Source organism: Chiloscyllium punctatum, chromosome 5 (assembly GCF_047496795.1).
Source record: "Chiloscyllium punctatum isolate Juve2018m chromosome 5, sChiPun1.3, whole genome shotgun sequence".
Lineage (NCBI taxonomy): Eukaryota > Metazoa > Chordata > Chondrichthyes > Orectolobiformes > Hemiscylliidae > Chiloscyllium > Chiloscyllium punctatum.
This window is the reverse complement of record NC_092743.1, coordinates 138,722,140-138,734,533: the sequence shown is the minus strand read 5'-3', so window position 1 is coordinate 138,734,533 and position 12,394 is coordinate 138,722,140. Positions and strand designations below refer to the sequence as shown.

Here is a 12,394-nt window from a genome sequence, read left to right as displayed (position 1 = left end):
CAGGGGAAGCACGGTGGCTTACAGCACCAGGGACCCAGGTTCAATTCTGTCTGTGTGGAGTTTGCACATTCTCCCTGTACCTGTGTGGGTTTCCTCCGGGTGCTCCGGTTTCCTCCCACAGTCCAAAGATGTGCAGGTCAGGTGAATTGGCCATGCTAATCTACCCATAGTGTTAGGTCAGGGGTAAATATAGGGTTGGGGAATGGGTCTGGGTGGGTTATTCTTTGGAGGGTTGGTGTGGACCTATTAGGGGTTGAAGGGCCTGTTTCCATACTGTAGGGAATCTAATCTAATAGATATTCTCTGATTGTAAATCTCACAAATATTTGTGTTTAAATCTGTAACTCATTGGAAAAATTAGACAATGAGATCCTCAGATATCTGCATGAGATCCCTAGCTTCTGATGGCTGTGGAACAGGACTGGCCTCCTGATCCTCCACAGGCTGTAGTTACTTTTTATCCAAATCCATAGCAATTCCTTAAATTTCGAAGCTATTGGTGATCTTGCTTTTTGTGCACCTTCTCTGCAGCCATAACATTGTATTCCTTGCTCTGTTCAATCACCCTATGATCTTTGTATGGTATGATCTGCCTTTAATGCACATGAAACAAAACTTTTCACTGTACCCAGGTACATGCGACAATAATAAATCAAATCAAGAATCAGTGTAAGGTGCAATGTGTGTTTGGATAGTGTGAGGGGGAAGCGTGGGTTCTTGAGTAAAGGCATTCATCAGAGGGGAAACTTGTTGGACTGGGGGCTAAAGTGTGTGTCCCTGTCTATTTCTCCCCATCTCAATGGTTAAGGTCCCTTTAGTCTAGTTTCTGGTCAGTAATTCTATCTCAGTACCTCTGGGTCTAATCTCGTACTCTCTGTCTCTACGTGTGAGTAAGGGATTTTGCTCGGTCGCTTTATCTGATGTTTAGGTTTCCTTGTCCCTCTGTGGGTCTGTGTCCTCTGACCTTATTGACGTGTATAAGATTCTTAGCAGGATTTGGCAGGTGAATCCTGAAAAGTTTGTTTCTACTCAGGGATGAGTCCAGGACCAGAGAGCAGGTAGCTGTCCATTTAAGACAGACATGGGAATAATGTTCTTCCCTCAGAGGGGAATGATGGTGTAGAATTATTTACCAGAGAGGGTTTTGGAGAATGGATTGTTAAGCAAATTCAAGGCCGAGATAGATTTTTAATCCAGTAAAGGGATCAAGAGCTTTGGACATAGGGCAGGAAAATGGAGATCAGAATGATCAGATCAACCAAAATCTCATTGAGAGGCAGAGCAGACCCAGTGGTCTGAATAGCCGATTACTGCTCCTGGATCTTATGGTCTTATAATCTAATAAATAGTTAAGCACACTTTCCATGTTGTGTAAATGTGTTGACTTTTATGATTTTATAAGTGCATTGCTAATACTTCCTGAATATTAGATTCCAGTTCTTGTCTAATGGCGAGCTAGCTATAGTGACGTAATTTCACTCCCTTATATTTGAATAGTACTGTCACATTTACCAGCTTCCACCATGCTGGAACCATTCCAGTGTCCACAGGGCTTTGGAAAATCATAGCGAAAGTATCAACTCTATTTCTTCAGTTATCTCTTTCAGAACCCTGGGATGTAGGGTACCAGATCTGAAGATTGGTCAGACCTTACTTCCTTTAGTTTCTCCAGTCCATTTTGCTGCTAACTTTAACTTCGTCCAACATCAGGCCATGCTGCAGCAGGAACAAAAGGATCTTGCTATAAAATTGGGGAGAGGTTGGCCTAGTGGCTTTATCACTAGATTATTAATCCAGAGGCACAAGTGAGGACTGCAGATGCTGGAAACCAGAGTTTAGATCAGAGTGGTGCTGGAAAAACACAGCAGGTCAGGCAGCATCCGAGGAGCAGGAAAAATCGATGTTTCAGGCAAAAGCCCTTCATCGGGACTTCATCAGCCCTTCATCACCACTATTAAGCCAGAGACATAGGTAATGTCCTGGGGACCTGGGTTTGAATCCTGCCATGGCAGATGGTGGAAGTTGAGATCAATAAAAATCTGGAATTATGAGTCTAATGATAACCATAAAGCCAATGTTGATTGCTGGAAAAATCCATCTGTTTCACTAATATCCTTTAGGGAAGGAAACTGCTGTCCTTACCTGGTCTGGACTACACGTGACTCCAGACCCACAGCAATGTGGTTGACTCTTAACTGTTCTCTGAGTAATTAGGGATGTGCAAGAAATGTTGGCCTAGCCAGTGATGCCTTCATCTCGTGAATGAATTATAAAAAAAAGGAATCAGGTAAGTTTGTTTCTCCTTGTGCAGTCACCTCATCAATGATTGCACTATCTGTTCCAAAAATTATTGTTGCAATAAATAACACGGTCTTGCATTGACTAATTAAATAAATCTAAATGTTTCAAATCAACTCAAAGCTGCAAAGAGAAAATGCAGCCAACTGGAGTTGGTTGCTTACTTCCTTAACGAACCATTGACAAAACGCTGGACCAATCCATTCTCTAGCGTGAATGCCACAATCTATCCACACGGCTTTCTTTAACTGTTTTGATCTCTTGCCAAGCTGAAACAAAAATTCGACCGAACATCATAAGTATTTGACTGATGACTCATGCATTCCAATTTTTGACAATCTGCGTAAGTTACCTGAAGAACAAAAAGAGATCGTCCTTCAAAGGATTTTCCAATGGAGAAAAGATACAAGAGCTGAGAATGTGATCGATTCATGTGATGCATCCAACTTTGAATCTGAAAGAAAATTCTCTAAGTTGTTTAAAATATACACCTCAAAACAATCTGTAAGATTTTATGTAACAGTTTTTAAGATGGTGAAATAATTCCATCTTTAAATAGACACATGATCCTGCCATGTAGTTCCCTATCCCTAGATTAAAAAAATATATTTTCATAAAGTGCATTGAATATCAGAGAATCCCTACAGCCTGGAAGATGTCCATTCAACCCATCAAGTCCAACACCAACATGTGAAGAGCATCACGCACACACACCCACCCAAAAATCCTGCATTTCCCATGGCTAATCCACCTAACCTACACATCCCTGGACAGTATGGGTAATTTAGCATGACCAATCCAACTAACCTGTAGAAGACAGAGGGTGGTGGAGGGTTGTTTTTCAGACTGGAGGCCCGTGACCCGTGGAGTGCCACAAGGGTCAGTGCTGGGTCCACTACTTTTTATAATTTATATAAATGATTTGGATGCGAGCATAAGATGTGTAGTTCGTAAGTTTGCAGATGACACCAAAATTGGAGGTGTAGTGGACAGCGAAGAGGGTTACCTCAGATTACAACTGAATGTGGACCAGATGGGCCAATGGGCTGAGAAGTGGCAGATGGAGTTTAATTCAGATAAATGCAAGGAGCTGCATTTTGAGGAAGCAAATCTTAGCAGGACTTCTACACTTAATGGTAAGGTCCTAGGGAGTGTTGCTGAACAAAGAGACCTTGGAGTGCAGGTTCATAGCTCCTTGAAAGTGGAGTCACAGGTAGATAGGATAGTGAAGAAGCCGTTTGGTATGCTTTCCTTTATTGGTCAGAGTATTGAGTACAGGAGTTGGGAGGCCATGTTGCAGCTGTACAGGACATTGGTTAGACCACTGTTGGAATATTGTGTGCAATTCTGGTCTCCTTCCTATAGGAAAGATGTTGTGAAACTTGAAAGAGTTCAGAAAAGATTTACAAGGATGTTGCCAGGGTTGGAGGATCTGAGCTACAGGGAGAGGCTGAACAGGCTGGGACTGTTTTCTCTGGAGCATTGGAGGCTGAGGGGTGACTTTATAGATGATTACAAATTATGAGGGGCATGAATAGGATAAATAGACGAAGTCTTTTCCCTGGGGTTGGGGAGTGCAGATCTAGAGGGCATAGGTTTAGGGTGAGAGGGGAAAGATATAAAAGAGACTTATGGTGCAACGTTTTCACACAGAGGGTGGTACGTGTAAAGAATGAGCTGCCAGAGGATGTGGTGGAGGCTGGTACAATTGCAACATTTAAAAAGCATTTGGATGGGTATATGAATAGGAAGGGTTTGGAGAAATATGGGCAGGGTACTGGCAGGTGGGACTAGATTGGGTTGGGATATCTGGTCAGCATGGACGGGTTGGACCGAAGGGTCTGTTTCCGTGCTGTACACCTCTATGACTATGACCCTATCTTTGGACTTTGGGAAGAAACCAGAGCAATTGGAGGAAACTCATACAGACACAGGGAGAATGTACAAATTCTGCACAGACAGTCACCCAAATGGAATCAAAATCCTGGTGCAGCAAGGCAGCCGTGCTAACCACTGACGCACTGTGCATGGAATACATTTACAGCATGAGGTTCAAAAGTCAGTCTTAAGTATGATGCATCACCCTTAAATATTTGACAATTAGCAACAAAGAATAGGCCAATTTGAATTTTAAACACGCATTTGTAAGACTGTAGATGACACAATGTTCTATTCTCTACACAATGTCAGATGACAATGGTTGTCAGACACTGCAATAATATGAGCTCACTCACAACTGAAACACATTGTGGTATGAAAACTTTCTTCACGAGAGAGATTAGCATCAGAATTTCAAAGCTGCTTGTTTCAATTTAACCCATTTATACTTTTAGGCAGATGAGAATACATGATAATCTAATGGAAACCTTGAACACTCTCCTTACAAAATGTGAGGTCAGTTGAAATTTTCAATATTGAAGTTGATAAGAGTTTTGTTTGGTCTTGGCAACAAGAAACAGGGAGGAAAATTATCAATGAAGTTGAGACGCAGATCGATCATGCTCTAACAGAACGCTCAATTCCTGTTCCATGATACGTTCTGGTCAGTAACAGACAAATGTCAAATGCATTTGGACTGAAAAGTTAAGGAGTGGAAGTGTGTTGTGACCTCAGCTGTTAAAATTACATACCCAGTGTATAACTATCGAGTGATCAAGGAATTTGAAAAGTCTGCAACAATATTGCTGGCTTGTACATATAAAGATGGGCGAGTATCCATCCTTCTTCCTCCCCTGGGTGCTTTGCAAAGACAGAGTTCCACTGTTCAGTGGTGCCTTCTTCTTATTTTTCATTTTTGATCCATTGCTGCAAATAGCAGTGGGATATTCCAATCTGGAGAGGGGTCAGTTGTCTTGCCGGTTCACAATAATGCGAGCAGTTTTCCCGTTCTAACCGACGTAGATTTGGGACTTGCCTTCTCAGTCTGCCCCGAGAACAGAAGGTAATGACAAATGGCCACTGACAAAAACCACTGAGAAAGTGGTTCTAAGGAGAGGGTGTCACCAGCTGGGCCAGCATTTACTGCTGATCTGTAATTGCCCTTGAAAAGGTAGTGGCTGATCCTCCTTCTTAAACTGCTGGGCTCAGTGTAGGGCAGCTACATTCACAGTGATGCTAATGAGGAAGTTGATCCAGTAACAGTAAAAGGAACAATCATGTATTTCCAGGTCAGGAGGGTGAGTGGCTAAAGAGAGGAACATGTTGGTGCCGGTATTTCCATGTATCTGCTGCTGTTGACCTTCTCAATGGTCGTGGTGACAGGTTCAGATGGTGCTGTCAAAAGATCCTTGGTGAGTTGCTGTAGTCCATCTTGTAGATATGAAGTGTTGCTATCACTGTGTGTCAATGGTGGAGAGTATGAACATTGAAGGTGGTGGATGTGATGCCAATCAAGCAAGCTACTTTCTCCCATGTGGTGTGAAGCCTCTTGAGTGTTGCTGGAGCTGCATTTATCAGGTAAATGGGGAGTATTCCTTCACACTCCTGACTTGTGCTCTATAGATGGTGGTGAGGCTTTGAAGAGTCAAGTGTTGAGTTAATCCCTGCAGAATTCCCAGCCTCTGAACTCGAATCTGAATTGAATTGAATTTATTGTCATGTGTACCGTGGCACAGTGAAAAGCTTTGTCTTGTGAGCAATACAGGCAGATCACAGAGTTAAGTAGCATAGATAATAAATAATAGGTAAACAGCAGCAAAAACAAAAACACAGGTACAGGCGAATATTAAGAGTTTGTGAGTCCATTCAGTATTCTAACAACAGTAGGGTAGGAACTGTTATGGTGGTGCATGTGTTCAGGTTTCTATACCTTCTCCCTGATGGTAGAGGTTGGAGAAAAACATTGCCAGGATGGGATGGGAACTGTTCCTGTAACCACTGTATTTATTATGCCATTTCAGTTTAGTTTCATGTCATTAGTAACTTTCCAGAGTTGATAATGGTGTCTGAACCATGGTAATACCCTTGAATGCTAAGAGGCGATGGTTACATTATTCCTTACTGGAGGTGTCATCACGTGGCACGTGTGTAGCGTGAATATTACTTGCCACTTATCATCCCAAGCCTGAATGTTGCACTGATCTTGTTGCATACAGACTCAGGCTACATCAAAATGTGCTGAACACTGTACAATCTCATTGAGTTTCTCGATCTCACCTCCAGCAAATTGCCCACAATTTACAGAATAGTCGCATCATCAGAAAAAAACTGTTCCTCTCACACCACCCTCAATCCAAAGCCAAGATCACTCCAATGTCTGAGCTCCACTCTACAGGTGACGCTGGGGTACATGCATTCACTCAGAAACTGAAGCCCAGGCCACAGTCAACTCCTACCAAGGAATTTGAGAAAATTGGTCTTTCACTGAACACCTAGAAAATGAAGGTTCACTTCCAAACAATTCCCACAGCAAAATACCACATTGATTAGCAGCAAGATACTGAAAAACATGGACCATTTTATTTACTTTGGGAATCTTCTCTCGACAAAGCATTGATGAATGTTGTGGAAAATGAAAAATCACCTTGTATCTTTAGTGCAGTTATTACAGACAATATTCAAGCGTATGGGGGAGACATATTTTGTCCATTCATGGGTATGGATAGGATAAATAGAGAAAGTCTTTTCCCTTGGGTGGGGAAGTCCAGAATTAGAAGGCATAGGTTTAGGGTGAAAGGGGAAAGATATAAATGAAATCTAAGGGGCAACTTTTTCACACACAGAGTGGTATGTGTATGGAATGAGCTGCCAGAGGAAGTAGTGGAGGCTGGTACAATTGCAGCATTTAAAAGACATCTGAATGGGTGGATGAATAGGAAGGGTTTGGAGGGATATGGGCCAAGTGCTGGCAAATGGAACTAGCTTAGGTAGGATATCTGGTCGGCATGGAAGAGTTGGACCGAAGGGTCTGTTTCTGTGTTATACATCTCTATGGCTCTAAGTTCTCTCCTGGAAACACAGTCAGCATAATAATTTAGAATGTTTCACAAACTTTTTACATTCCCTCATTATTGACTACCCTAGCTTCCACAAAATGTACCCTTATCAATATCAACTTTTATGTTCTCGTTAACCCCGTGAAGTGACGTTATCACTGTGGCTCTATATCTCCCTCCTCTCTGCTTTCTTATCACCTCAAGTGTATCGCTCAACTTCGTGAAGGTTTAACAATTCCCGTTCTTAGCTACGGTCCCACAGAATTGGCTACAACATGCTTTTAAAAAAGTGTTCATAGCTATGTTTTGTTTCTACTGAAGCTTTTAAGTGTATGTTAAATATCGATCTTAAACAATGGTATCATGTCAGTAATCAAATTCATCATTGCCACAATGTATCAGTTCAATCGTCAGCTGACCAAGTGAAAAAGTCTTTGAAGAATAAATCTCAGACTTGAGATTTGGGTCATGGTTTAATAGCAGAAGTGATCATACAAAGGACAAACAGTAACGCTGTTACTGAGGCTTTATCTACATACCTCTTCTAAAGAATGATAGACTTCGTAGCTGTAGAGATGGGTTGAGCGCCGTATGCGAGCTCTGGAGGCACTTTGCATTTCTATTAATCCCTGAAGATCAGGAACAAGGATCCTAAGAAAAATGTGGGTAATAAGTATCTGCACTTAAGAAACTATCTCTCCAAATTTGATCCAACTGGTTTCGTTAAGATTGTGCCTGTTTTTTGCCCTCCATGCAGTCAGTGGGAGGATCACTAATTTGAATGGGACAGGAAGGGACAAAGGTGCATGTATGTGGTCACCTGGCACTTGCCCACAAATTGAGCTGGACTGTTAGGTTCCCGAGCTTTAGGTACAGACCTCCAGCCTCTTGAAGGCAATGGGTTAATCAATAATTTAAAAAACGTCTTTCCAAAACTTGTCTGTTTTTTCAGAGACATCAGGCTCGCTGTGCCCTGAGCATACACATAAAGTTTTACCAATATCTCCTACCTATGGGTAGCACGGTGGCTCAGTGGTAAGCACTGCTGCCTCACAGCGCCAGAGACCTGTGTGGAGTTTGCACATTCTCCCCGTGTCTGCGTGGGTTTCCTCCGGGTGCTCCGGTTTCCTCCCACAGTCCAAAGATGTGCAGGTCAGGTGAATTGGCCATGCTAAATTGCCCATAGTGTTAGGTAAAGGGGTAGATGTAGGGGTATGGGTGGGTTGCGCTTCGGCGGGGCGGTGTGGGCTTGTTGGGCCGAAGGGCCTGTTTACACACTGTAAGTAATCTAATCTAATCTAATCACTGCTGCCTCACAGCACTAGGGACGTTGGGTTCAATTCCAGCCTTGGGTGACTGTCTGTGTGGAGTTTGCACATTCTCCTTAGGGCACTCCAGTTTCCTCCCACAGTCCAAAGCTTTGCAGGTTAGGTGAATTGGCCATGGGAAATTGCCCATAGTGTTCAGGGGTAAATATAGGGTGGGGAATGGGTCTGGGTAGGTTGTGCTTCAGAGGCTCTGTGTGGACTTGATGGGCTGAAGGGCCTGTTTCCACACTGCAGGGAATCTATATCTCTGCAACAGAATTTAATATGCTCTCAAGAATGTTTTCCTTTTCAGAAAACTTAATTTCCTCTGAAATAATTACAGTATCTTCAACAATTTCCCTTTTTGTAGTAGTCTTTTGTTCTTCTAAGAAAGGCTGTGTGTTTTAACTCTTTCAATTCCACCCCCCATCAAAACTCCCACCATCACTCATCCTGGTGAATGAGTCCAATAACTGGCATTATTCCTGACTGTTTGCAACCTGAGGTCTTAAACGTAGCAGATGCATTGATTATAATCTTCTATAATCCCCTCGATTCTGGAGATATCTTAACGGAATGGAAAAAGCAAATGTAAAACGTCTATTCAAGCAAGGAGGGAGCCAGGAATGCTTGTTCCCCTACCAGGCATTGTTGGTAAAATGTTGGAGCACATTATTCAAAGGGTTTTAGCAAGGTATGTAGGCAATCATTGTACAATCAAGCAGAGTCAACATCACATTGTGAAATGAAAACTGAGTTTGGCAAATTAATTTGGTTTCTTGAGGTCGAAGAAACAGGGTATATAAAGGGTACCAACTGATGTTAATGTAGTTGAATTTCCAAAAAACATTCAACATGGTGCTCCATAAAAGGATATGACTTGCTTATTGATGAGGATGTGGTACCCAGTGTTGGACTGGGGTGGACAAAGATAAAAATCACACTACACCAGGTTACAGTCCAACAGGTTTAGTTGGAAGTACTAGCTTTCGGAGCGCTGCTCCTTCATCAGGTAGCTAGTGGGGCAGGATCATAAGACACAGAATTTATAGTCAAGATTAGAGTGGCGCTGGAAAAGCACAGTGGGTCAGGCAGCATCTGAGGAGCAGTAAAATCGATGTTTTGGGCAAAAGCCTTTCATAGAATTTATAGCACAAGATCATAGTGTCACTCAACTGATACGATATATTGAACAAGCCTAGATTGTTGTGTGATTTTTAACTTTGTTTGTTGATGGCCTGTCAGCATGACAGGTTCGGCCAGCATTACTGCTCATCCCTGAAAGTTAACCATATTACTGCTGATCTAGAGTGACATGTAGACCAGTTAAGGAAGTGCCCATCCCTATAGGACTTTCATAAACCAGATGGGTTTTCAGAACAATTGACAGTGTTTATCTGGTTGCTATTAGACAAGCATTTTATTCCAGATTATTATAATTGAACTTGTATTTTAACCATCTGTCCTACTGGAATTCCAATCCATGTTCTCAATATACCTGGGGTTCTGGAATACTGACATCGCCACTGCACCTCTGCTTCCCAACAATGCTGGCGTTTTCAGGTTCATATTGCTGAGTGTACAGTTGGTGCAAGTCAAAACTAAAATTGCCAGAATATGATCAAGATCAGCAACCCTAGGGTGGACCTTGCCTAACATAAAGCTGCATTTCCAAGTTTTATATGAGTCTTTTAATCGCCTCCCATATCTAATCAAATACTTTAGAGATGGCACTTGCATTGAAGGATGAGCTGAGCAATGGCTCTGCAGACACCAAATCTACACAGAAGCAAAATGAACCAATTAACAAGATTGCTAGCTGTCTGTGTGACTAATATCTTTGGGGCTATGATCTGGTTGCTGTTCATAGAACAGGTTTCTTTAAAAAATATCCAATTGTTGTAACATCTGTTTTGTCATGAAAATGAGGCCATTTTCAAGAGCACAACTGCATTTTGAAATTGTTCCTTCATTTAAATGCAGATAAGACCAAATTGCTATACTTAGAGTCGCATTTTTCTCAATTTTCAGAGAAGATATATCATGCGCATCATAATTATACTTTGAGAATTGTACTGAGTCTTGGACACAGACAATAGGTATCAATACCTTGGAATAAACGCAGTGCAGAGATGGGTCATGAGGTTCAGCCTTAAGATCAGGGGATTAAGTCATGAAAAAAGTTCAGAAAACCGCTTTCCCAACAACACTATCTGTGTGTGTGTGCGTGTGTGTTACGTGTGTGTGTGTATGTGTCTGTCTGTATGCATGTTTTGTGTGTGTGTATTGTGTGTTGTATGTGTCTGTGCGTGGGTCTGTCTGTGTGTGTGTGTGCACGCGTGCGTGTGTGAATGTGCGTGCATGTGAGTGAGTGCATGTGTGTGTGCGTGTGTGAGTGAGTGCATGTGTGAGTGCTTGTGTCTGTGCGCGTGCATGTGCATGTGAGTGTGTGTGTGCATGTGTGTGTGTGTGTGCGCGCGAGTATGTGTGTGCCTGTCTGTGCGTGTATTGTGTGTATGTGCGCATGTCTGTGTGCGTGTGTGCATGTGCATGTGTGTGTTGTGTGTATGTGCGTGTGTCTGTATGTGTTGTGTGTTGTGTCTGTGTATCTGTGTGTGCCCAAATGTGTGTGTGTGTATGCACGTGGGTGTGTGAGCGTGTCTGTGTGTGTGTGTGTGTGTGTGTGTGTGCGTGTGTGTGTGCGCGCGCGCGCGTGCGTGTGTGAGTGTGCGTGCATATGTGTGAGTGCATGCGTGTGTGCGTGTGTGAGTGAGTGCGTGTGTGAGTGCTTGTGTCTGTGCGCGTGTGAGTGTGTGTGCATGTGTATGTGTGTGTGTGTGCGTGTGTGTGTATACCTACACCCCAAGAATTTCAATGGTTCAAAGAAGCAGCTCATCATCACCTCCTTCAGGGCTGGACAATAACTGTTGGCCTAGCCAGCAATACCTTCATCCCAGGAAAGAATAACAAAAAAAGTACAAAGTGGGCTAGATAGCTTCCCTAAATGTGCAATTATGTTTATGGTCTGTGCACTCTGCATTCCATTAATACCTACAAACGTTTAACATTGAAATGATCTTTGTTTCAATGAGGCTGAGACAAACAGTCTGTCTTTCCGAGGAATGACAAACAAAACAGCCTCTTAATTTTCATGTAAGAAGATTGCAATGACTCCAGAACAGGATTTGAAACTTACGTGTAAAAACTGACAGCAAGAACATCCTGCACTAACACCCCTGCCCCCACAGTGTGCTTGTCTTTAAGAATGCTATGCAATCAGCGTGTCTGAAGTATTGCAAAAATAGCCACTTAAAAGTAAGTTAGTTGATAAAAACTTTACTCACTACAATAGCTCTTACATTTTCCTTTTTGAATCAATAGACATCAACAGAGTTTGAATGGACAATTTGAAGTTCACTTACTTTCTCCCATGTTCCCTACAGTTTTCATGTGGAGTTCACAAACTGAAGCTGACAGGATGACTGCTTCGCAGAGTATAACTTCACTCCTCTACTTTCACTCCAGAAATGGGAAAATGTGAACCATTTTTTTGGGAGTATCTTGGGAGGTTCCTCTTGATGAAGGCAGACAGAGACAATGAATCTCATCATCACAATGGGCCAGCTCAATCTTCAAAAGACTGAGGAAAAGAACCTTCCCGATCCAAGATTCCAGTTCTGAGACTAAGGTAATGATTTCCCAGGCAACAGGCAACTGCTGTGCTCCTGCATGTCTCAGAGACTTGGACAATGTGCAGCACGTATATCAAGGTACTGGAGTATTGCCATAAGCGGGATCCTCTTAATCCTGTGGCAAGAAATGTGGTCCAACATCAATGTCCTGTCTCCTAAGCCA

General features: G+C 42.5%; 1 protein-coding gene across 1 annotated transcript in view; it reads right to left on the bottom strand.

Moving 5' to 3' along the window:
* The window catches only part of cpa6 (carboxypeptidase A6), an 83,033-nt gene that overhangs the window by 31,611 nt on the left and 39,028 nt on the right, over nt 1-12,394 (bottom strand). Inside the window, exons 4-6 of the mRNA XM_072569583.1 lie at nt 7,772-7,883; nt 2,651-2,752; nt 2,463-2,567 (exon numbers count right to left, since the gene is read on the bottom strand). Coding sequence (XP_072425684.1) covers nt 2,463-2,567; nt 2,651-2,752; nt 7,772-7,883 — 319 coding nt within the window. The remainder of the gene's footprint in view (nt 1-2,462; nt 2,568-2,650; nt 2,753-7,771; nt 7,884-12,394) is intronic.